Source organism: Aethalodelphis obliquidens, unplaced genomic scaffold (assembly GCF_003676395.1).
Source record: "Aethalodelphis obliquidens isolate GAN/ISIS:26980383/991018 unplaced genomic scaffold, ASM367639v1 scaffold6, whole genome shotgun sequence".
Taxonomy (NCBI): domain Eukaryota; kingdom Metazoa; phylum Chordata; class Mammalia; order Artiodactyla; family Delphinidae; genus Aethalodelphis; species Aethalodelphis obliquidens.
In genome coordinates, this window is record NW_020837950.1 from 5,275,179 (window position 1) to 5,296,842 (window position 21,664).

Sequence of the window (21,664 nt, forward strand, 5' to 3'; positions counted from 1 at the left end):
AGCAATAAGAGACGGAGGGCGAGCTGCAATTTCACTCACGCCTGACGTTGATGGCACAGGTGATGGTCCCTTGCTGGATTCATTCTATCTACCCTCTTGAAAAAATGATCCAGTGATGTCTGGGTAGTAGCTCTTTTTTTCTCTTCATAGATGACACGGGATTGCATTCTGAAGGGTTGCTGCAACCTTCGTGTACCGTTCTATGTTCTTCTCCTGTGCCTCAAAAACTAAGTGCCTCCTCAAATAAAGAAAATCCCCTTGCCATTTCCTGCGTTGTGAATCTCTTTGGTTCTTCAGTTACTTCTTCTTCTTCTTGTCTCTCTTCGTCCTTTCTCTGGGCCTCCAATTCCTGGCGCTTCTTAGCAGTACAAGCTACATCATCACTGCTTTTACTCTTGCTTCTGGACATTCTGGGCTTGAAATAAAGATACTGTACCACTGTACTCTATACAGTACTGTATAGTAAAGTACACAAAAGCACAACCGCTTGTAAACAATGCACACATGTGACAGTGTACACCAGACACGTGAACTAACTTATGTGATCGGACATGCGAACAGACGTTTGCATCTTTGAAAGCTCGCAACTTGAAGGTTCGTAAGTAGGGGACCTACTGTACTCTGTTGCATCTGGCCTCTTTTGTTCAACATGATATCTTTTGAGATTCACCCATCTTGCTACACGTATATATATTTTTTTGGCATAGCATTCCATTATATGCATATACCACAATTAATTTTTAAATTCTCCTGTTGATAGACATGAGGGTTATTCCTAGTTTTTGGCTATTATGACTAAAGCTGCTATAAACATGAGTTTTTGTGGAGCTATGCACTCATGTTTTTCAGTATATATTCAGAAGTGTAACTGCTTGGTCCCATGCTTTAGTAGTAAGTCCTGTTTAGCTTTAATAGATACTGCTGAACATTTTTCGAAAGTGTTTGAACCAATTTCCACTCCCAACAGTAAGTATGAGAGTTCCAGTTGCCAACAGTTAGCCAGTCTTTTGTTTTTAGCTATTCTTGAGGGTAGTATTTTTAAGAATTAAGATTAATTAGAACTATACAATTATATTTCTCAATGTTTATAATCTTAACTATATATTTATCAGCTTCATATATTTTTCATGTTCCCTTTTGATAAACAGAAAGAACTCTTGTTTTCCTCAAATGTTATCTGAAGTTTCAAAGTAAAAATTACAGCAATGGTAGCTTTTGAAATGTATTCTCAATTTACATATGCTTCCACATTATGATATATATCAGCTCTCCACTACTAAACTTTACTATAATACTATAATAAATGTTTGCTCATTCAGAGAGCACATAACATTCTTTTTGATGCCACAGTAATTATTATGATTATCAATTATCATTGTATAATATGGCAGGGGAAAAACTGATTATGTGAGTCTTTTTGCCTGATTAGGTCCTCTAAAAGTAACTGGAATTTCTAGGTAAACATTAAATACCTTCTCACAGTAATAATACAGTATGGCGTTTTTAAGAGCATAGTCCAAGATTCACACAGCTCAGTTGCAATCCTGGCTCTGCTAGGATGCTGAATAAGAAAGTTTTCTGTGTCTCTGTTTCCTAATTTAAAAAATGGAATCGGTAATAATACCTGGCTATAACAAGGGCAACTTACTTAACCTGTCTGTGCTTCAGTGTTCTCAGCTGTAAAATGGGGATAACAGGATTATTGTGAGTACCACATTGTTAATATACATATATATGTAAAACGCTTTGAATAATGCCTGGAACTTAATAAATGCTATATAAATATTAGGTACTTATTATTATTATTATTATTTTTGCGGTACGCGGGCCTCTCGCTGTTGTGGCCTCTCCCGTTGCGGAGCACAGGCTCCGGACGCGCAGGCTCAGCGGCCATGGCTCACGGGCCCAGCCGCTCCGCGGCATGTGGGATCTTCCCGGACCGGGTCACGAACCCGTGTCCCCAGCATCGGCAGGCAGACTCTCAACCACTGCGCCACCAGGGAAGCCCGGTACTTATTATTAATGTAGAGGAATTAATTAGGTTGAAGGCTTGTAAAGGACCGTGTAGTCCCAAACAGCAATCAGTGTATTTCTCAATCCCAGATACAGCCCCGAATTTTTGAAATTTCTCCCACTCCCTCCTCTTTATTTCTTATTGAAAACAGCGAAGTCAGAAGAATCAGGACCAGACCTGGCTCCTTCCTACTTTCCTTAATAAAGGCTACTTTAGAGAGCTGTCGTGACGGTAAAAATCGGCCTGCTTCAGGAAAAGTATATTGTTAACTATAAAGGACTATGATAATAATGCCGTTAGATTTATCCTCTACATTGCTTTTACAATTCAGAAGTGCACTTTCTCCACTCCAGCCACTTTTCCGCAACACGCCCTCAGCTTTCCCTCCCTCTTCCCCAACACCGAAGCGTCTTCTTTATAAGTGCCTCCTCCCTTCTGTGAGAAAAGTTTCCTACCACCAGAAAGCCCGAAGGCGAGGCTAAAGATGGCGGGCAGTCAATTACGACCCCTGAGATAGCCTCCCGATACCGAGCTGGGTTTAGGGTAGTCGCACGGGAAAAGCGGCATCCTCTGGGTTTTGAACACCTCCGCCCCACCTTGCGCCCTCTCTGTGTGCCCACCCTGTCCGAGCTCCAAAGCACGCCGGGAATTGTAGTTTCCGAAGGCCCGCTTCAGTTAGCGCATGCGTTCCGAGGCCTTTCCCCCCCCCCCCCCCCCACACAGACACGGTTCCGGATGAGGAAGCGGCTAGTGATGCCACGCGTTCTGCGAGCGGTGGGCGGGGGCTTCTGGGAACTGTAGTCGTTGAAAGCGGGCGCCGTCAGTAAGGGGACGTAGCTTTCTTTCCTCTGGGTTCGCTACTGCAGTTGGTTCCCGGCGGCAGCCGCTGGGTCAGTCTGCAGTTCTCCCGTAACGGCGCTCCAACTGAATCCGAGGAGGCGCTTTCCTCCTCCCAGGTTCTCCTTCTTCGGCGCTGGATGCCCCTTGACTCGCGGTCCATTTCTCTGCCTAGTCCTCTTCCTCTTCGATACATCTCCAAAGCCCGGGCTCAGCGGGGACTCGCCCTCTGGGAGAGACAGGGCCGCGACCTTTTCAAACCCGGTCCCCACCCCGCGGAGGCCGTCCTCATTCCGCCTCTCACACCGGCTTCCCGCGCTGTCCTTTTTCCCCGCCTTGGTACCACCGCGCTCACGCTCCTTCCACTCTTTTTTTTTTCCTCTACAGGGATGGAAGCTTCCTGGCGCCAGGTGGCCAGTGGCCGAGGCCGAGCCCGAGGACGGGCCACTGCGGTCCCCTCCCCAGGAAATGGAGTCCATCTTCGCGGCGCCGGAGGAGGGCGAGAGAAGGGGTCGGTGGGCGCTGCTGGCCTTGGCCCCATTCCCGGTGGAGCTGCAACCCCTGCGGCTGCAGGTAGCTCAGCCCGGCGCAGCCCCGCGGGATCTGAAGCGCCGCAGACTTCCGTGGCCAGTGGTGAGAATGGCTCCCGTCCTCGGGCTCACCTGGATGCCTACCTGCTAAGGCACTTGCTAGTCAGAACTGCCTTCGCATCCATTTCTTTCCTTCTCCTTCGGGAGTTTATTATTGGTCTCACTTCTCAAACCTTTCAGGCAGCTACTCATTCTAGGCCGATTCCCATCACACCTCTTTCATCATCACTGTAATTGATATTAATCAGTGTTACTTCTCCGTCCAATGTTCTTCCCTTCACTCTTTTTTGCCTACTGAATCCCCCCAGTTGCAGACAGTGGCCTGGGGGGCTGATTTAGCCTATAGTTTGGTTTGGTTAACACAATGCATTAAATCTGAATTGGTTGCCAGCAGTTTTTTGGTTTTTCTTTTTAAAATCTCATAAAAATCTGGTTAACAACTTTTCTTGTAAGATAAGGTATTGTGGCATTGGTACTTTTGTGCGTGGCAACAGTCGGCTGGGCTGAGGCGCAGAAATCTTATTTAGATTGGGTTTAGGCTTTCCACTTGACATTGTGTTTCCTACTTCTGGGGCCAGTTGTCATTTTCCATTTTTATTTGATTGCCTTAGTTTAGTAACTTTTAATTATCTATGTTCTGTAAACACTTGAGCTTGTGGTACTTTTTTCAACTGCGGTTCCCAGTTACAAATTTCATGTCCTTTCTGGGATGTATCTGGTGTGGCCTTCTCCAGCTTTCAATAATCCTTCATCCAAGGCAGTGTTTTAGTGGAGCCTGGGAGCACACACGCAATTCTAAGTTGTCCATACTAATGAAAGAATTCAGGGGGCTAAGAGAATAATCCCTAAAATCATTTTATTGTTGTATTTAGAATGTATTTTTCAAAATATATTTTTTGCGGGGAGGAGCAAATTGAGCTCCTGAATGTCTCCTAAGCTAATCTTAAAGATAAGTGGTATTCTCTTGGTTACTGAGTTTATGATAGTGGTGGTGGTGAGGTGTGCGAGAGGGAGAACTGTGAACAGTTTTGGTAAGCTTTCTTGGATTTTGTGGATAGTAGAAAACCAAGCATCCTTTAACTGGATAATTGAGATTTGACCGTAAGAAATAATATATGGTAAGGTTGCTTTGTCAGCTTTCTTTGAGATGATCTTATGTAGGTCCATTGATCAGGTTATGAATGTTTTTATTATATCTGTCTAATTCAGCCTTTTAAAAAATGTCTTTTAAGTGCTCATTTCTCATAATGACATTTATCATCTTATTGTACATAACGTTTTGAGTCATATATCTTATAGCAATTACGTTTCTCCTAGTACTCAAAGATTCCGATGTGGGCACTGTACATTTTCCTCCAGTTTTACTTGAAACACTGAGTAGTCCCCAGCCAAGCTGGCTGCAGTAAGAGAAGGAAAACATTTCATGAGGAAAATAAAAGATAAAACATCATTAAGTACAAATACACCACCTAAAATAAGAAAGTTTGTATTTTTAGTGGCTCATCAGTTTCAAGCGTAAAGTGGCACTAATTATGGGCACTAATGAATTAAGATCAGTTTAGTATGTTGTGACTCCTTTCTTGAACTATGGTTGCTGTCCAGAAGAGTTTATTAACACTTAATGCTTGCAGAGAATTTTCATGGTCCTTGCTCTTGAGGAGTTTGAAGTCTCATTGGGAAAGTGCTGTGAAGTAATTTAATTCTTTTTGTGTTATTGAGCAAGTAACAAGAAGTACAGACAGGGCTTCCCTGGTGGCGCGGTGGTTGGGCGTTCTTCTGCCGATGCAGGGGATACGGGTTCGTGCCCCGGTCCGGGAAGATCCCACATGCCGCGGAGCGGCTAGGCCCGTGAGCCATGGCCGCTGAGCCTGCGCGTCCGGAGCCTGTGCTCTGCAACGGGAGAGGCCACAACAGTGAGAGGCCCGCATACCGCAAAAAAAAAAAAAAAAAAAAAAAACAGGTACAGACAGTGCTAAACAGAATAGCAGAAGAACTAATCCAAAACTTACTTAACATTTCTTTTTGGAATGAAGTTGTTGTAAGAGACATATTTTCCATGTTAGCAATATTTTGTATGGGATTAATGTTAAATAAGTATGATTTGTGACCACATCTTAATAAAGACACAAAGTCCTTGAGCTTTCTAAGAAGCAGATTGTAAACATAGTGGGTAGACAGTGAATACTGTTTGTGCAAGGTCTTTGGTGGGCCAAGACAGGCTGGGTTATAGTGTGCAAGAGGATGGTTTGAGAAAGCGCCTGACTCTGCTGATTCTGATGTGCTCCCAGTGGGTGTGCTTCCCTTGTTTTAAAAATCACTGTGTACCATTCAATTTTTAAACATCTCACTTCAATTTTGTTAATATCCTGTTTTGAGGTTGATCACCAGTTTTTTGATACTTTATCATAGCTTTATAATTTTAAAAATTGATTTGTTAGTCATTCGAGAACAATTAGTTGGCATTTAGCGGAATATTTAACAAAAGTGTAAGTTTGTATTGTGGTATTCTCTTTACTCGTGTGACAAGAAATTTGAAAATACTTTTTTCATGGATGATAGTGAAATAGAATGCGCCAAAGATGACTTTTAAATCTGTATTTTAATAATGTATTGGTATATCATGCCTTGCTTTTTGAGAGATTGTTTTGCAGAAATGAAACTCATTTTTTTTTCTTTTAAGCAGAGCTGATGTCTCAAAAGAAATTTGAGGAAATCAAGAAGGCTAATCAAGCTGCAGCCAAAAAACTTGTTGAAGAACACCTTAACTCTTCATCTGAGGAAGAAGGAGATGAGGATTTTGAAGGAAAAAGAGGAAAAATAGTTGCTAATACGTTTATAACTTACACTACTCAGACAGGTACTGTATGAGCTTTTCAATTTTGACATTTTTACATCAATGAAAATACATTCCTGACTTTTTCTGACACCTTTACTCTATGTGGAATAGGTTTTGCATCTTAAGAATGAGCATTTTTGTGTTGTAGAGTTGAATTTTTGTACCTTTTACTATTTGAGTTATACGTTGTATAACGCTAATCTTTCTATAAAGCAAATAGGATGGCAATGTCTCTTACAGCCTTAGAAGTTCTCTTTTGTGTTTAATTGGCATTTCATTAGAATGCTGGGAGGGGGATGCCAAAGGTCCCTGTGCAATGAGTGGGGTCAGGTTGTTCCTAATGATGATTTGATTGCACTTAGGGCTTTGAATACTCCTTTAAATCTATTCTTCATTATTCTCTTTGTCATCATGTTAAATGTATCTTGAAGTCAATTTCATTTCTTGACTTAATTCCTTTATTTTATATCTTACAACTTCTGATTTTTATATGTAAAAAAAATCTAAGTCTCCTCAGGTCTGAAGTGTTTAATCACATTATATGTTGTATATATCCGGGTTACTCTCAAAGCCACATTTGTTTGTGAGAGAGACGGCCAAAGTGATGTCACTGTGAAGATTTGGGACTAAGTGTAGAAGTAGATTATTTTAAATGTAAGTCTCTTACACATTCCACATTTTATGCTTATAGTCATTATTGGAAACATTCTTGCATGCATTATCCGTATTAGTTGCCTGAGTATATTGACGGCATCATGAACATAGGTACACATCATCAAAAAGCTTTCCAAGGAATTTACCATATCTGCCAAGGAATTAAGATTAGGAAGCTTGACTAAGAAGTCTGGTTGAGCCACGTAAAAATTGATAAAGAGGAACCTTAAGGTTAGGAGGTTTCTTGCTTTTAGAGAACTTCATAGAAAGTAACCTCAAGTATCCTGCTTCAAGAAGACCTCACTGAAACCACTCTAGATACAGATTTTATTTTTAAATAGGAAATTCAGTGATATAACTCAGTATTTCTGTCTAGTGTTTAGAAAACTTTTATCATTTGTAAGTTTTATTAATTTTTTTAAAAATTTATTTATTTATTATTCGCTGTGTTGGGTCTCTGTTGCTGCGTGCGGGCTTTCTCTGGTTGCAGTGAGCAGGGGCTACTCTTTGTTGCGGTGCACGGGCTTCTCATTGTGGTGGCTTCTCTTGTTGCAGAGCACGGGCTCTAGGCATAAGGGCTTCAGTAATTGTGGCACGTGGACTTCAGTAGTTGTGGCTCGCGGGCTCTAGAGCGCAGGCTCAGTAGTTGTGGCACATGGGCTTAGTTGCTCTGCGGCATGTGGGATCTTCATGGACCAGGGCTCGAACCCTTGTCCCCTGCATTGGCAAGCAGATTCTTAACCACTGCACCACCAGGGAAGTCCCACTTTTATTAATTTTTAACATGGCTTTCATCTTAAAGTGTTAAGGCAATTTTTCTTATACGGTATTATGTCAAATCCATAAATATTTTGATTTTCGTTCCTTTGTGTTCTGTACTTTGCCTCTACCAAAGTAAGGAAATCTGATCACTTAACTTTAGAATGATAAATGCCAGGGTCATGAGATGGTTCCCATCTCATATTAGTGAATTGAATACCAAAACTTTACCAGAGAAGTTCGTTCTTTCTGTCTGAGCACAGCCTTTATACTTTTGTGATATCTCAGATTTCAAACTTGAATGGTCAGCTTCCTGATGGGTATCGCTGTCTTGCTGGCCTATGGAAACACAAACATATGTTGAAAGATAACTTATTTCTTCTCTTGTTCCCTTTATCTCTATTAATACTATAATTTTCCCAGTCACCTACCTAAGCCAGAAATCTGGGAGCAGGGTTGGCATATACACGCATGAGTGTGTTTTATTCGCTACTACTCCTCCCCTCTGCCCGTCAGACAGCTCGTCTAACACAGCACTCTTTCCTTCTGAACATCGACTTTTCAAAGCAACACAATCTAATTGTCACCGAGTCCTGCTGAGTTTTACTTCCTCAATTTCTTAAATTCATCCCACCACTCCCCACATGCTATCATCACCTTAATTCAGGCCCCTACAGCTGTTTAATATGTGGATTAAATCCACATATTAACTCTGTGAGGTAGATATTACTATTACTATTGTTACTATTTTAAAGATGAGAAAACTGGGACAGACGCATTAACTTGCTCGAGGTCATTTTTTGCTTTATCTGCTGTTAACTGCCTCTTAACTTCAGGTACTTCATGTTTCCAGTCTTGGCCTCCTTCACACTCATTTTTCTTCAGTTGCCAGAGTGATCTTTTTATGCATGACTTCAAATGCCATGCTATCTGTCGTGACATCTTGGGCAGTATACTTTATTGTTGCAGCCAAATTTTAACACATTTTTCAAAGAAATCTTACATAAATTTTATGAGTATAAGATTAGACTTTATTTTATTAAAGCGTGTTCATCTTGTTTTCATATTCTATTTTACATGTTAGCTGTTAAATTAGATGAAATTTTAAAATGTTATACATTTGTTAGAGCCAGCTGTGTCAGAAAGCAGAATAAGTACACAGAATATGATTATTAAGTCTGCCTTTAAGAATCTCTTCAAACTTTGATATTGGTTTAAAATAAAGCAATTGTCTTTAATAAGTTTATAATATTTTATAGTTGGGGAGTAATTTTATGTATATTTTGTATAATATCATAAATTATACTTGCATTTATATTATGGTAGAGCAAGTTTTTGTGAGTGTTGTGTTTACTTGGATGATCTTAGAAAGTAAAGAATTATCTAAGTGTCCTATTTATTTAATTTTTCTTTTTGGTAACTTAAATTTTGGTTTGTACCATTTTATTGCCATGGGAAGTTCTGTACTTATGATAGTTTATATTATTAGTGTACTTGGAGACTCGGTTAACCTCTATTGAACAATCTTTATTGTACTAAAGGCCTGTAGGTTTATTTCTCTTACACTAAAGTGACTCAGATTATTGTCCTTTTGTTGTTGTGTGTGCTTTTGGGTAGCTTTTCTGCCTTTCATCGTGCTGTTATTTCTTGGACCTTCCTGTGTTCAACCCTTGCTGTGGCATAGCATAGTCGTCAAGAGGGCTCACTTTGGAGTCATACTGAAGTTACTTAAGTGTTCTGTGCCTCAGTTTTCTCATCTGTAAAATGAAAGTAAAAATAGCTTATTTAATCTTACTGAAATAAGAATAGTACAGTGCCTAGCAAGTAAATGCTTAATAGTTGCTTAAAGGAAATACAGTCTAGTAATTTTTATCTAAGAAGTCATGCTTCCTTTTTTAGCAGAAATAGCATAATTTAATGAAACAAGGTTATTATACTGTATTGATCTCAGGATCTTTTCATTCAACAGATTTTTACTAAGAATTTGCTATGCGTCAGACACACACACACACACACACACACACACACATAGACTTTTATACACTTACACATTCATACGCATATGCTTATATTTAGGTTCAATGGCTTTGCTGAGCTTTGACTTTGCAGTTCCTTTCACTTTGCTTTTTGATATGCTTTCCCTTGTTACTTGACATCTTGCTGCTGTTGCCTGTGACTCTGCCCCCACCAGATTTGTTAAGGACTGTAACAGCAAGTATACTCTGAGAGAAGGTCAAGGTAACTGTTTTTGAATCAAGTACATAAGATGTAATGCATGGACTTTGTGACCTCTTGGCAGTTCACTGGTTGTTTTTTTCTTAAACTTCTCATTTTTTCAGCTATATTTTGAGCAATTGGTATTACTAGACAGTTCTCACATAATGTGGTGCTGTTAGTGAGTTTGTGTTATTTTCAGATGTTGCTTAACCTGAAGTTTTCAATTTTTAAATTTCAAGATGGAGATGTTCGTGAGTTAGAGCGAACAAAACAGTATGTAAATGAAGCTTTTCAAGCAGGGGCTATGACATGCTTAATTTGTATTGCTTCAGTGAAGAGAAACCAAGCAGTAAGTTTTTCTCCTTATCTAAATTATTGTTATCTCCCCCAAATATCTTATTTTGCATTTATAATTTGTAACCATTTATTATTCTTTTTGCTTATTTTTGTTTAAGAATACTTCATTTGAGAATTCTCTTTATGAATTGATACTCAATTTTTGGGAATCTTTAATTAAAAGAAAAATAGCTCTAAATGAGCAATCAATATTTTTAGCACTATTAAAATAAATGAAGCAAATATTTTCAGTGTCAATGCATATGTCAATTTGATAAAGCATTTTTAGTATCAGTACTTTAGAGATTCCCATAAATACTGAAATATTAAGTAAACTATATTTCATTACTTTCAGCAGGTTTAAAATAACATAGATATGCTCCCTGCCTTCAAGGAAGTAAAACCTAGCAATGACAATTAGAGTTTATTAGTGAGCTTCTCTTGTGTGGAAAGTGGCTAGGGTTAATGGGGAGAGATGGATTCAGAGAAAACTCATGTACGTAGAGACGCTATGGCCTAACGGTGAAGTTATGTATATATACATTTAAAGGGCATTAATAAAGCAATTAAGGGGATGTGATGACTGAATATGATAGACTCACCATTTAGACCTCAGCTTAATCCACTGCTATTATAGCAGCATTGCCTAGAGAAAGAAAGACAGGTCAGATGTGAAATGGATTGGTCGTGTAGAGTGAATCAGAAATTTAAAATATATCGGGTAGGATAGTGTAGCAGACGCAGGTGCCTTTGGTGCCCTGAGTCACATCTGGTTGTCTTACTCTGATTTCAGCTGCAGTGGAGGAATAGGCTCTCTGCATGCGGATGCAGTTTCACTGTAAACACTTGCTATGTGTGTGAATTTTTTTTTTCCCAACCTCAGTGCTTTCTCCTTGAGAACTGACTCAGCCAGGAAATGGGTGTAGTGCAGAGCAGAGTTAATGTCCGTTGGGGCAGCATTCCACCATAGGGAGCTGGGGGTTGACTGCCCTAGCCTCCTGTTTGTTAGTGGTTGGGGCTGGGGGTGTCCTAGGCATGTTTTACGTGGTTTTTCAGAGCATCCCTAGCAGGACTGAACTTTGGCCCTTAGTGATAGTCAGCTCAGCAATATACAGTTTATTGGTATTTCCTCTTCCCTATCTTGGCCTTTTACTTATGCATCCCAGTTCTTTTCTTAGGCACTGCTTTGGGGGGAACTCAATCTAAGAAGTTGGCTTTTTTTCAGTGCTCCTGCCGGCTTATGCAATATATTCCATGTCTGATTTTATTGAACAACTGCAAAATGTTATGATGAAAAGTGAACTGATTTTTGTCAGTTATAGCAAAGTATTGGCTGGTTAAAAAAATTAATTTCTGTTATTCCTTAAGCTGTTAAATTTCGTATATGTGTGTTTGTTGTGTGTGTGTGTGTATATATATACACACACTGAAGTTTTTTGCTCACCTAATTTTTAGAATTTAGCATTAAGTGCTAGACTAATAGGTTTTATATAACTGTAGGGCAACATAGAGATTGTATGTACATATTTGTGTTTAAGGATTTTTTTGTGGTGTTATTTATAATTGGAAAAATCTTAAATTTCCAACAACCTGAACTTGGTTAAATTATGGTAGACAAATCAACATGATATCTACTGTACAGCTATAAATATCATATTGTATGAACCTACTTGATAAGGGTAAATGCTTATACTGTGTTAAAAGAAAAGGCTATAAAGTTATATATCAGTACAGTATGACCTCATTTTTTAAAAGTATGAAATATATACAAAAAAATTGGAGACTGCAGAACGTTAGCAGTAGTTGTTTCTAGCTGAATGAATCAGCATGATTAATACTATTTTTCTTTAAAGTGTTCTACATGTACATTAGTTTTTATAAAGAACATTTCTTCTGTTATGCCGGAAGGAAAGTTTTTTCCTTAATCCTTATGTAGCTCTTAAATAGTTTAGTGTGGTGCTTATTTTAAAGTATTGTGGAATTATCAAAGAAAAATCATTGCATACTTGTTAATTTCTGATACCTTTGTCTTAGGTTTGGAGTTGTTCAGGATGTTTCTGTATATTTCACATGCCCTGTATCCAGAAGTGGGCTAAAGACAGCCAGTTTCTGGTATCTTCTCCTTTGACGGATGATGATTTTGGAAAGAGAGATTATCCCTGGCCTTGGTAACTTTTTCTAATTTAGTTGGAATGTTTAGTTGTAAAATAAATGAAAATTGTAGCTCCTCAGTTGCTTTATTGGCAGTTTCAGTATCCGTGCTTGGCCTTCAATTAGTCATTTGGTTTGTGAAGATATGAGACCTGCTAATGGCTCCCCCCGCCACCCCAGTTTATATAACTACTAGTTCCTTTTGCTAACTAATAAATAATTCAGACTCTGTTTTTCCCCTGCAAAACGACTCCTTAGTAATCCTTTTTAAAGAACTTTCATTTCTTTAGAAATAGAATCCATCAAAATTCTGGTACTTCTCTCTGGAGCTCCTTTTAGTATGTATTGGTATCACATTGTACAAGACTGTCCTCTAACATTTTGATCAATGACTTCCGATTTTATCCTCAAAATCTCTCAAAACTGCAGGTGTAAATCAATAGCCTCACATTCCTTCAGGACCACTATAATTTGCCTTCTCTGTTTCTTCATACAGAAAACAACACACTTAAGTAAATTGGTATCACTTTAAAGTCACGGTCTGTAGCCTTAGCTGGGTTGTAAGTCACTTTCCTTCCTTCCAGCTTGAATTAATGATCCAAACTTTTACCATAATTTAGAAGATTTGCTAGGTAAAAAGAGTTAAATATTTTAAAATGCAGAAACGTCTTTTTATAAAGAAAACATCAAAAATTTCTCTATTCTTCTCTTTCATGTGACTCTCTTCTCAAGTTTCAATTTTCCAAAGACAGAAAGCCAGACTAGTGACGGAATTTTCTTTTACTATAAGTTACTACTAAAACATAACATTTTTCTCTAATAATCTATATTAAACTTTTACATATACAAAATTACTTTTCCACTCCCACCTCCCATTTTCTTTAGCCCCTTCAATTTCTTTTCCTCTCTCCGTATGAATAATGTCTAAAATTTGTCTGAGCATTTACTCTGTATATTAACAAACATGGAAGGATCTTAATCAGCTCCCCACAGGAAACTTGGAATATGCTTCATATTATATTATTAAGAAACAAGAAGAGAATTTTAATTAATTCCAATTAATTTCATCTATTTAAAAAGATAACCATGGATAGGCAGAGTTTCCCAAACTGTGTTTTCATTTTTTCTCTCTTCCTTTCTTTTTAATTTTAATGAAAACAAACAAATAAACAAAAAACTACAGGTGTATATTATCCAATCTTATTAAATTTTCTATATTTATTATGTTAGTTTGGCTTCTAGGACTAAAACTGCTTTATTTTAATCTTGATAGGTAAAAATCTGCTTTAGCAGAGAATGTGCAACAGTATTTCAACTTTTCTTTGACCTAGGTGCATTTGAAATATATATATTTTGTATTAGATGTTGAGAAATACGAAATTCTTTGTTTATTTTCACACATTTTTCCCCGTAATTCTAGATTTTAAGTCATGTTTCTTGCTGCTGTATTACCTACCTATAACCGATGTCTCTCTTCTTCAAAATGCTATTACTAATACATTTTGCTTATTTGTAGACCACCCAACCAAACTTTTAAAACATTGAACTTTATAAAATTGGAATGAATATCTCAAGAATAAAGTTCAGGTTGTTAGTAGAAAGCTAATGTTGCTTTCTTTTGTAGCTGTATTTTAGATATGTGTTGTTTAATATGGTAGCAACTATCCACACGTGGTTATTTAAATTCTTAAAAATTATGAAATAGAAAATTGTTTCTTCCTCAGTTGTACGCAATAGCCACATTTCAAGTGCTCACTAGCCATGTGTGGCTAATGGCCACTGTGTTAGACGTGACAGGTATAGAACACTTCCATCATCTCAGGAAATTATTGGACAGAGCTCTTCTAGATGGTTGAAATTGATTTTAGTAAAATCTTGTTTCTTACTAATATAAAGATGGAGCAGAGGTTACATTAACATAAAACTGATTGTGTATACTCTGTTATTAAGTATATTTATATTTCTGCCTCATGTCACTTTTATAATTGAAATTAACTTCAGCAATTTCATTCTTCATAGTCCAAAATGTAGGTTTGAGTACAAACGATCTGACACACCTAGTAGGTACTACTGCTATTGTGGCAAAGTGGAAGATCCACCTTTAGATCCGTGGCTTGTGCCTCATTCATGCGGCCAAGTATGTGAGAGAGATTTTAAACCTCCTTGTGGCCATAAGTGTTTACTCCTCTGCCATCCAGGTGAGTTATATATTATATTTCTAATTGTGGGTGGTTATTTCTTCTCATGTTGAAGTAAAAAAAATTGTGAGAGTTGAACTCAGAACTTAAGTTTACATAAGAAAATATTGGAAGAGATTGCCTTTTAAAGTATCAGTATGGAAAGCTTTAGAAATTACTGATACGTGTAGGAACTGAAAATTTTTACTTTTGACTTCTGATTTTTTTTCCCCCTTTCATTGGATTCTAGGTCCATGCCCTCCTTGTCCTAAGATGGTCACAACTACTTGTTATTGTAAGAAAGCAAAACCTATCCCTCGTCGGTGCAGTGCTAAGGAATGGTCCTGTCACCTGCCATGTGGACGGAAATTGCTTTGTGGACAACATAAATGTGAAAATCCTTGTCATGCAGGTAAAAGGTCATACCTGTTAGGTGTTCCGGCCTTAAGCAGAAGTCAAAGCAGTCTGTGTTGCTTTTATAATATTCCATGCTAATTTATCATTTTGATTTTAGGAAGTTGCCCACCCTGTCCAAGAGTTAGTAGGCAAAAGTGTGTCTGTGGCAAACAAGTAGCTGAAAGAAGTTGTGCAAGTCCACTGTGGCACTGTGATCAAGTAAGTGTATATGCATTTTGAGGAGTGGGTGTTAAAGTATACAGAAGCATAAACAATTAGAAATGCTAATGAGGTTTAGTTGGATAAAAGGAGAGGAAGAATAGCAACTCAGATGCATTATATTCATGTTTTAGGCAACTTTTTCAATTTAATATCATTTTAATTTTTTTTCAAATTAACAGCTATTTGTTGAATTTTGGATTTAGTACGTATGTACTTTCCTCTTTTCCCTCTTCTTGAGTTAATCCAATTGGAAGTAGTATTGATTCTGTAGATTGTCTTAGAATTGGCATGGTTTTAGTACCATTTGGAAATCTTTGGTGGATGACCATGTGAAACTGCATGTTCTTTTTCCTTTATTACATTTTAAAAATATACTCCCTGGCGCATAAGAAATGTGTATGTATATGCTTATGCATATATACATGTGATACCTATGTAAGATATAAAGCATAATAATTTGAGGAATCTAAAGAAGTTGCTTATTTGTGACTGAGAAACGATTATGTCATGTACAAAGTCTTTTGTTAACTTTTAAGTCGTTAGTGCTTATTGCATTTTATTTTAGGTATGTGGGAAAACACTGCCATGTGGTAATCATACGTGTGAGCAAGTTTGCCATGTAGGTGCTTGTGGAGAATGTCCTCGATCTGGGAAAAGGTTCTGTCCCTGTCAGAAGTCAAGTAAGACTTTTTAAAAAACCTTTAATGGGATTATAATTATTTATCATGCTAATTAGAGTACTTTCCTAATTAAATTAGATTTCTCTGGGAGCTCATAATGTAGTTTCAATAATAATACAAATTTGATATTAGATTTCTGTACATTTGGATGAGAGGACAATATAGCATAGTGGATTAAGAACTCAGATTTTGGGCCCAAACTTCCTGAGCCTCTGAAATGGGGGGCTTGTCAATCTCAGACCAACCGCTTTTCAGTCCATCAAAGCACATTGAAGGTGTACCTTTGGTTTCCATCTGTACCCCCTCCCAACTCCCCAGTTCTTTCAACCAGTGAGGAAAAGTCATTTGGGGAAGTAAATGTCAATAAGCTGCTCTGCATGCTGATAAAGAAAGAAACAAACAAACAGACAAGAAAACCCAGAAAAAAACTGTGAAGTAGAGTGAAAATAATAGGCTGTTTTTCGAGATTCATTATTTTCGATTATCCAAGGGTCACCATTCTGAATAGTGTGCGGACACATGTAAATCTGTTTAAATAAGATTATGATGAATGTAAGTGTTCCAAGATATGTTCCTTTTAGTTCCTCTCCCCTTCTCCCTTTCTTTTTTTCCATCCATGAATAAATCTCTGCTAAAATTTGAAAAAAAAAAAAAAAAGACTAGGCGTATGTGGGTTCAAATCTCACCTTCATGAACTGCAGTTTTCTCAAGTTAAATGGGGACAGTAATAGTACCTTCTTTATAAGATAATTGTGAGAATTAAATGATAAAATGCACGTAAAGTATTTAGTATAGTGGCCAGCACATAAAGGAAACCTAATGATTATAAGCTATTGTTATTGTTGGGTATTAGATTATAGGTGAATTTAGTTTGGGCTACTTTGAGATAAAGGCATAGAAGGGTTACAGTTCGAGTTCACTTTCTTGACTCAGCACCAGTACCAGCACACATATTTATGAGATTATTGCAAACACTTGTTATAATATGTTTATGTTAAAGCTCAGTTTCATAGTTTTTAAGTCTAGATCTATTTTTTTCCTCCATCCTATGAGGTTGTTTAGAGCAAATTTTTTTTATTGTTCTATATATTGTAGAATTCTTCATAGTAGTTTACAAGGGCTTACTCATTTCTTTAGAAAAGTATTTCTGAAGTAGTTAGCTCATAAAAATATGCTTCTTGGGGCTTCCCTGGTGGCGCGGTGGTTGAGAGTCCGCCTGCTGATGCAGGGGACACGGGTTCGTGCCCTGGGCCGGGAGGATCCCGCATGCTGCCGAGAGGCTGGGCCCGTGAGCCATGGCCGCTGAGCCTGTGCGTCCGGAGCCTGTGCTCCGCAATGGGAGAGGCCACAGCAGTGAGAGGCCCGCGTACCTCAAAGAAAGGAAAAAAAAAATATATATATATATATATGCTTCTTGAGAATGGTAACTTGTCATGTATCGAATTCTTTTTAAAAGGCATAAGCTTTACAAATATAGGGGTTATTTTCTTTAAAGTTAACTTTCCAATAAATATGTAGATGCAAAAGTTCATAGTCTGAAAGACCTGTCATTTTCTAGGAATCCAGAAGTACATGGCACGTTATTAGTACTTTATAATAATGTATGTTATTTTTAATATTGATTTTTTTTGTCTGCTTCTAGAGTTTTCTTTGCCTTGTACAGAAGATGTACCAACTTGTGGAGACAGTTGTGACAAAGTACTTGAATGTGGAATCCACAGATGTTCACAGCGTTGTCACCGAGGTCCTTGTGAAACATGTAGACAAGTTAGTCATGTCCTATAATGATTACTTTTAACAGCTATCTGTCATAATATGTCAAATGGGATTGTTTTGTAATTGTTTTCATAAACATCTGTGTCATGATCTAATATTTATGATGAAGCAGGAGAGTATGCCAGCAATTAAATCTGAAATTACCTTTTTTTTGTTTTGCTTGGTAAAAGTTTGAATGTTATCATTTTTGTAGACTAGTGTGGGATTGTTTATCCTCAGAAGATATTCAAAGCAATGATGAATTAGGCCTAGGGATGATAGGGGAAAAAATGCCTAGATGTCATTCTGGTTTTCACATACTACTAGATAATCCAGTTTTCTTGTTTTCCTGAAGCTAGATGTGTAGATGTTATTGTGTAACTAGATATAAGGGATTTTAACGTGTGATGTTGTTTTACTATTTAATATCAAATTTTTACTAAATTTAATAATGGAAATTCTGTGAAGTCTTTTTGGAACAAACAAATGTCTTAGGAAATTTTCCTTTAGTTTTTTAAAAGTCTTTCATACAAAACAGTCTTAAAATTTTCTCTTTCATTTTTTAGTAATTATAGAGATTAGAGTGTGAAAAAAATCATGTCAACGAAAGTCAATTTTAATAGCATTTATTTGATTCTTCCAGGAAGTGGAGAAGCATTGTCGTTGTGGAAAGCATACTAAACGAATGCCGTGTCATAAACCGTATCTTTGTGAAACTAAGTGTGTTAAGTTGCGGGACTGTCAGAAGCATCAGTGTAGGAGAAAGGTAATAAGCTTGGAAAACTGATTTTAAAATTCTCTTGGATTTTTCATCTTTGGGCCCATGATAAGTGCCATCTTGACTTGTTCCTCAAATACTTAGGCATATTCTTTGCTTTCCATATGAAATATTAATAAATATTCTACATTATTGTTTGTATTAGTGGGAAATCTTACAAGGTTTTTAAATAACAAGGGTCTCTTTTTGTCCTATGCATAATTCCTTCTACTTGGTTCTTTGGCTGTTTCTGTTCCCTGACTTTATTATTTTTTTTTTTTTAAATAAATTTATTTATTTATTTATTGGCTGCATTGGGTCTTCGTTGCTGCGCATGGGCTCTCTCTAGTTGCGGCGACCGGGGACTACTCTTTGTCTCAGTGTGTGGGCTTCTCATTGCAGCAGAGCACAGGCTCTAGGCACACGGGCTGCTGTAGTTGTGGCACGCGGGCTCAGTAGTTGTGGCTTACGGGCTGTAGAGCACAGGCTCAGTAGTGTGGCACATGGGCTTAGTTGCTCCGCAGCATGTGGGATCTTCCCAGACCAGGGCTTGAACCCGTGTCGCCTGCTTTGGCAGGTGGATTCTTAACCACTGCACCACCAGGGAAGTCCCTGTTCCCTGACTTTAAAACATCATAGCAGTGTTAGTGGTAGTTTGTTTGCCATGTTAGAGGCTTAACTTCTGCTGTTCAGATCTTATTTATAGAATCTTGGTTCAGTATAAGGTCAACTGGAAAATTTTATTGAGTCTGTAGATTTGAAGTTTTTTTGAGTCCCTTTTATTATGAATTATCCCTCTATCTCTGGTAAGATACTTTGTTCTTAAATCTATTAAATATAGTGATTTCAACTTTGTTTTGCTTAGTGTTCATACAGTATATATTTTCCATTCTTTTACTTTGAACTTATTCAAATCTTTATATTTGAAGTGGATTTCTTATAGACAGCAATTAGATAATTGTTTTATTTAGATAATTATTTTATTTTAAATCTTTATCGTTTAATTTGGGTGTAGATCATTTACACTTATTGTGATCTTTAATAAAATGGTTGGATTTAAGTCTGTAATTTTCTATTTTTTCATCTGTTCTTTGTTTCTTTTCCCTCTTTTTGTGTCTTCTGTTTGAGTGTTGTCTTTCAGTAATTCCATTTTACCTCCTTTATTCGATTCTTACACATTTTATACCCATGTATTTTATAAACCTCAAATATGTTGTTTTTATTTTTGCTTTAACAGGTATCTTTTAAAGAGTGTGAAAAAGTAAATAGTCTTTTATATTTATCATCAAACTCATGATTTTTGGTGCTTTTCATCCTTTTATATAGATTCAGGTTTCTATCTGATTTCATTTTCTTTTGTCTGAAGGACTTCCTTTAACATTTCTTGTAGTGCTCATCATGAATTCTTGCAACTTTTGTGAACTGTCTTTAGCCTTTGTTTGTGAAAAATATTTTTACTGTAGAATTTTAGTTTGACAATTTTTTTCCCATTCTTTAAACACGTTGCTCCACTATCTCTGTTATCTTGGTTCCTCTGTATGTAATGTATCTTTTTTCTTTGGCTATTCTTAAAGATTTTTCTCTTTATCATTAGTTTTCAGTAATTTATTTGTGATGTTCCTTTGTATAGCTTTCTTCATGTTTCTTTAGTACAACTTTTGTTGAGCTTCTTGTATGTCTTTATAGTTTTCATCATATTTGTGAAATTTTCAATCTTTATTTCTTCAAATATTTCCCCCACCCATTGCCTACTGAGACTCCAGTGACAGGTATGTCATGCTGCTTGAAGTCCCATAGGTCACTGATGCTACATTTATTATTTAGTCCTTTTAATTTTCATATTTAATGTTATCTTATATTGTTTGTCTTCAAGTTCTCTAATTTTCTTCTGCATTGTCTAATCCCATTGTTTATCCCATCCTGTGTTTCTTCGTCTCAGACAGTATTTTTTCATCTCTGAGACTTAGAGTTGTGACTTTTTCTATATCTTCCATGTCTGTCCTTTTCATGCTCATGCTCTCTTCTGTCTTCTTGAATATAAGTGAATAGGTTATACTTCAAATGCCTATTTTAATGTCCTTGTCTACCAATTCTGTCATCTATCATTTCTGGGTCTATTTTTGTTGATTGAGTTTTCTTTTCCTTTTGGGTTATTCTTTACTGCTAGGTGACTTTTGATTGGTTTCCAGACATTATAAACTTTATGCTTTGTGCTACCACTTCTCCACAAATTCTAACCACACTTGCCTCTCTGAACTATGAATTTTGTCTCCTTAACTTGGTAAGACCACTGGACTCTGCTTGTGATCTTTTTCCTTGTGTCCAGGTCTAAGCCTGTGCTATCGTAGGACTCACCTTGTTTGTGTCTGTTCTCATAGGGGTTTCTGTCCTGTGCTGCCTAGTTGTCTAATGTCTAAAAACTGCTGTTTCAAATATTTTGTCTGATTTTCTAGTTGTTTAAGGCAGGAGAGTAAATCTGGTCATTATTACTCATCATGGTGAGAAACAAACATCTAAAGGCTTATTCAAGTTGTGGACCACATAACCTCCTTTTTTCCCACTGCCACTGGGATAGGCATATAGTATTACTTGGTAAATATTTGCTTAATTGAATGAACTATTTTAACTTTTAATTGCTTTTCAATAACGTGTACTTTGTTTTGAGCTATTTTTATATACTGAAACTTGTTCTGAAGTAGGTTACAAACCCAAGTTTCTTTAAGAAAATTGTAGTCTGTATTTCCTTTCCAAAGTTTGTCAAGGAGTTAGAATGGCAAGATGGAACTTTAAGTAGTTACCTTGTGTTCATGAATGAAAATTGGGACAGGTCATAGACAGCTGTATTTCTCACAGATTGGAAATCAGGGAGTAACAAAACAGCGCTAGAAGCAATTAGCCTATCTCTCCTTCTTTCCTTTAGTTAGTCTCTGACTCTTTGGTTTGAAAATAACTGCCAAACTAATCTATATATTGAATGGGTTTTATTGTAATTAAATTTTAAAAATAGCCAGATTATTTGCCTGAATTGACTATAGGGTTTGACCAGATCCATTCCTGTGGTTAATGTTGTCAATTTCTGTGTAGATAAGTAGAAGAGAAACTATCTTATGGAACTATTTTAAGTTATAGAATAATTAACTAAAGGGCAAGAAAATTTAGCTTGACTTCACTAAATTAGGTCATTGTCTACTTAAACTTATAAGTTCTTAGTACAACGTATTCTACACAAGAATGTTGATATTCTTGAATACTTTTATTCTTATAGTGAAAAGAACTATCTTTT

The 21,664-nt window shown here is 37.1% G+C and overlaps 1 protein-coding gene across 4 annotated transcripts in view; it reads left to right on the forward strand.

Moving 5' to 3' along the window:
• The first annotated feature begins 2,775 nt into the window (after positions 1–2,775).
• The window catches only part of NFXL1 (nuclear transcription factor, X-box binding like 1), a 53,615-nt gene continuing 34,726 nt past the window's right edge, over positions 2,776–21,664 (forward strand). The window contains exons 1-11 of one of the 4 annotated variants that reach the window (XM_027103037.1): positions 2,776–2,904; positions 3,239–3,484; positions 6,125–6,298; positions 10,147–10,256; positions 12,278–12,411; positions 14,414–14,592; positions 14,822–14,983; positions 15,086–15,186; positions 15,755–15,869; positions 17,512–17,636; positions 18,268–18,390. In XM_027103037.1, coding sequence (XP_026958838.1) covers positions 3,241–3,484; positions 6,125–6,298; positions 10,147–10,256; positions 12,278–12,411; positions 14,414–14,592; positions 14,822–14,983; positions 15,086–15,186; positions 15,755–15,869; positions 17,512–17,636; positions 18,268–18,390 — 1,467 coding nt within the window. In that variant the 5' untranslated portion in view covers positions 2,776–2,904; positions 3,239–3,240. Of the gene's footprint in view, positions 3,485–6,124; positions 6,299–10,146; positions 10,257–12,277; positions 12,412–14,413; positions 14,593–14,821; positions 14,984–15,085; positions 15,187–15,754; positions 15,870–17,511; positions 17,637–18,267; positions 18,391–21,664 lie in introns of all 4 variants that reach the window. The other 3 variants (XM_027103036.1, XM_027103034.1, XM_027103035.1) reach the window with 3 other exon arrangements.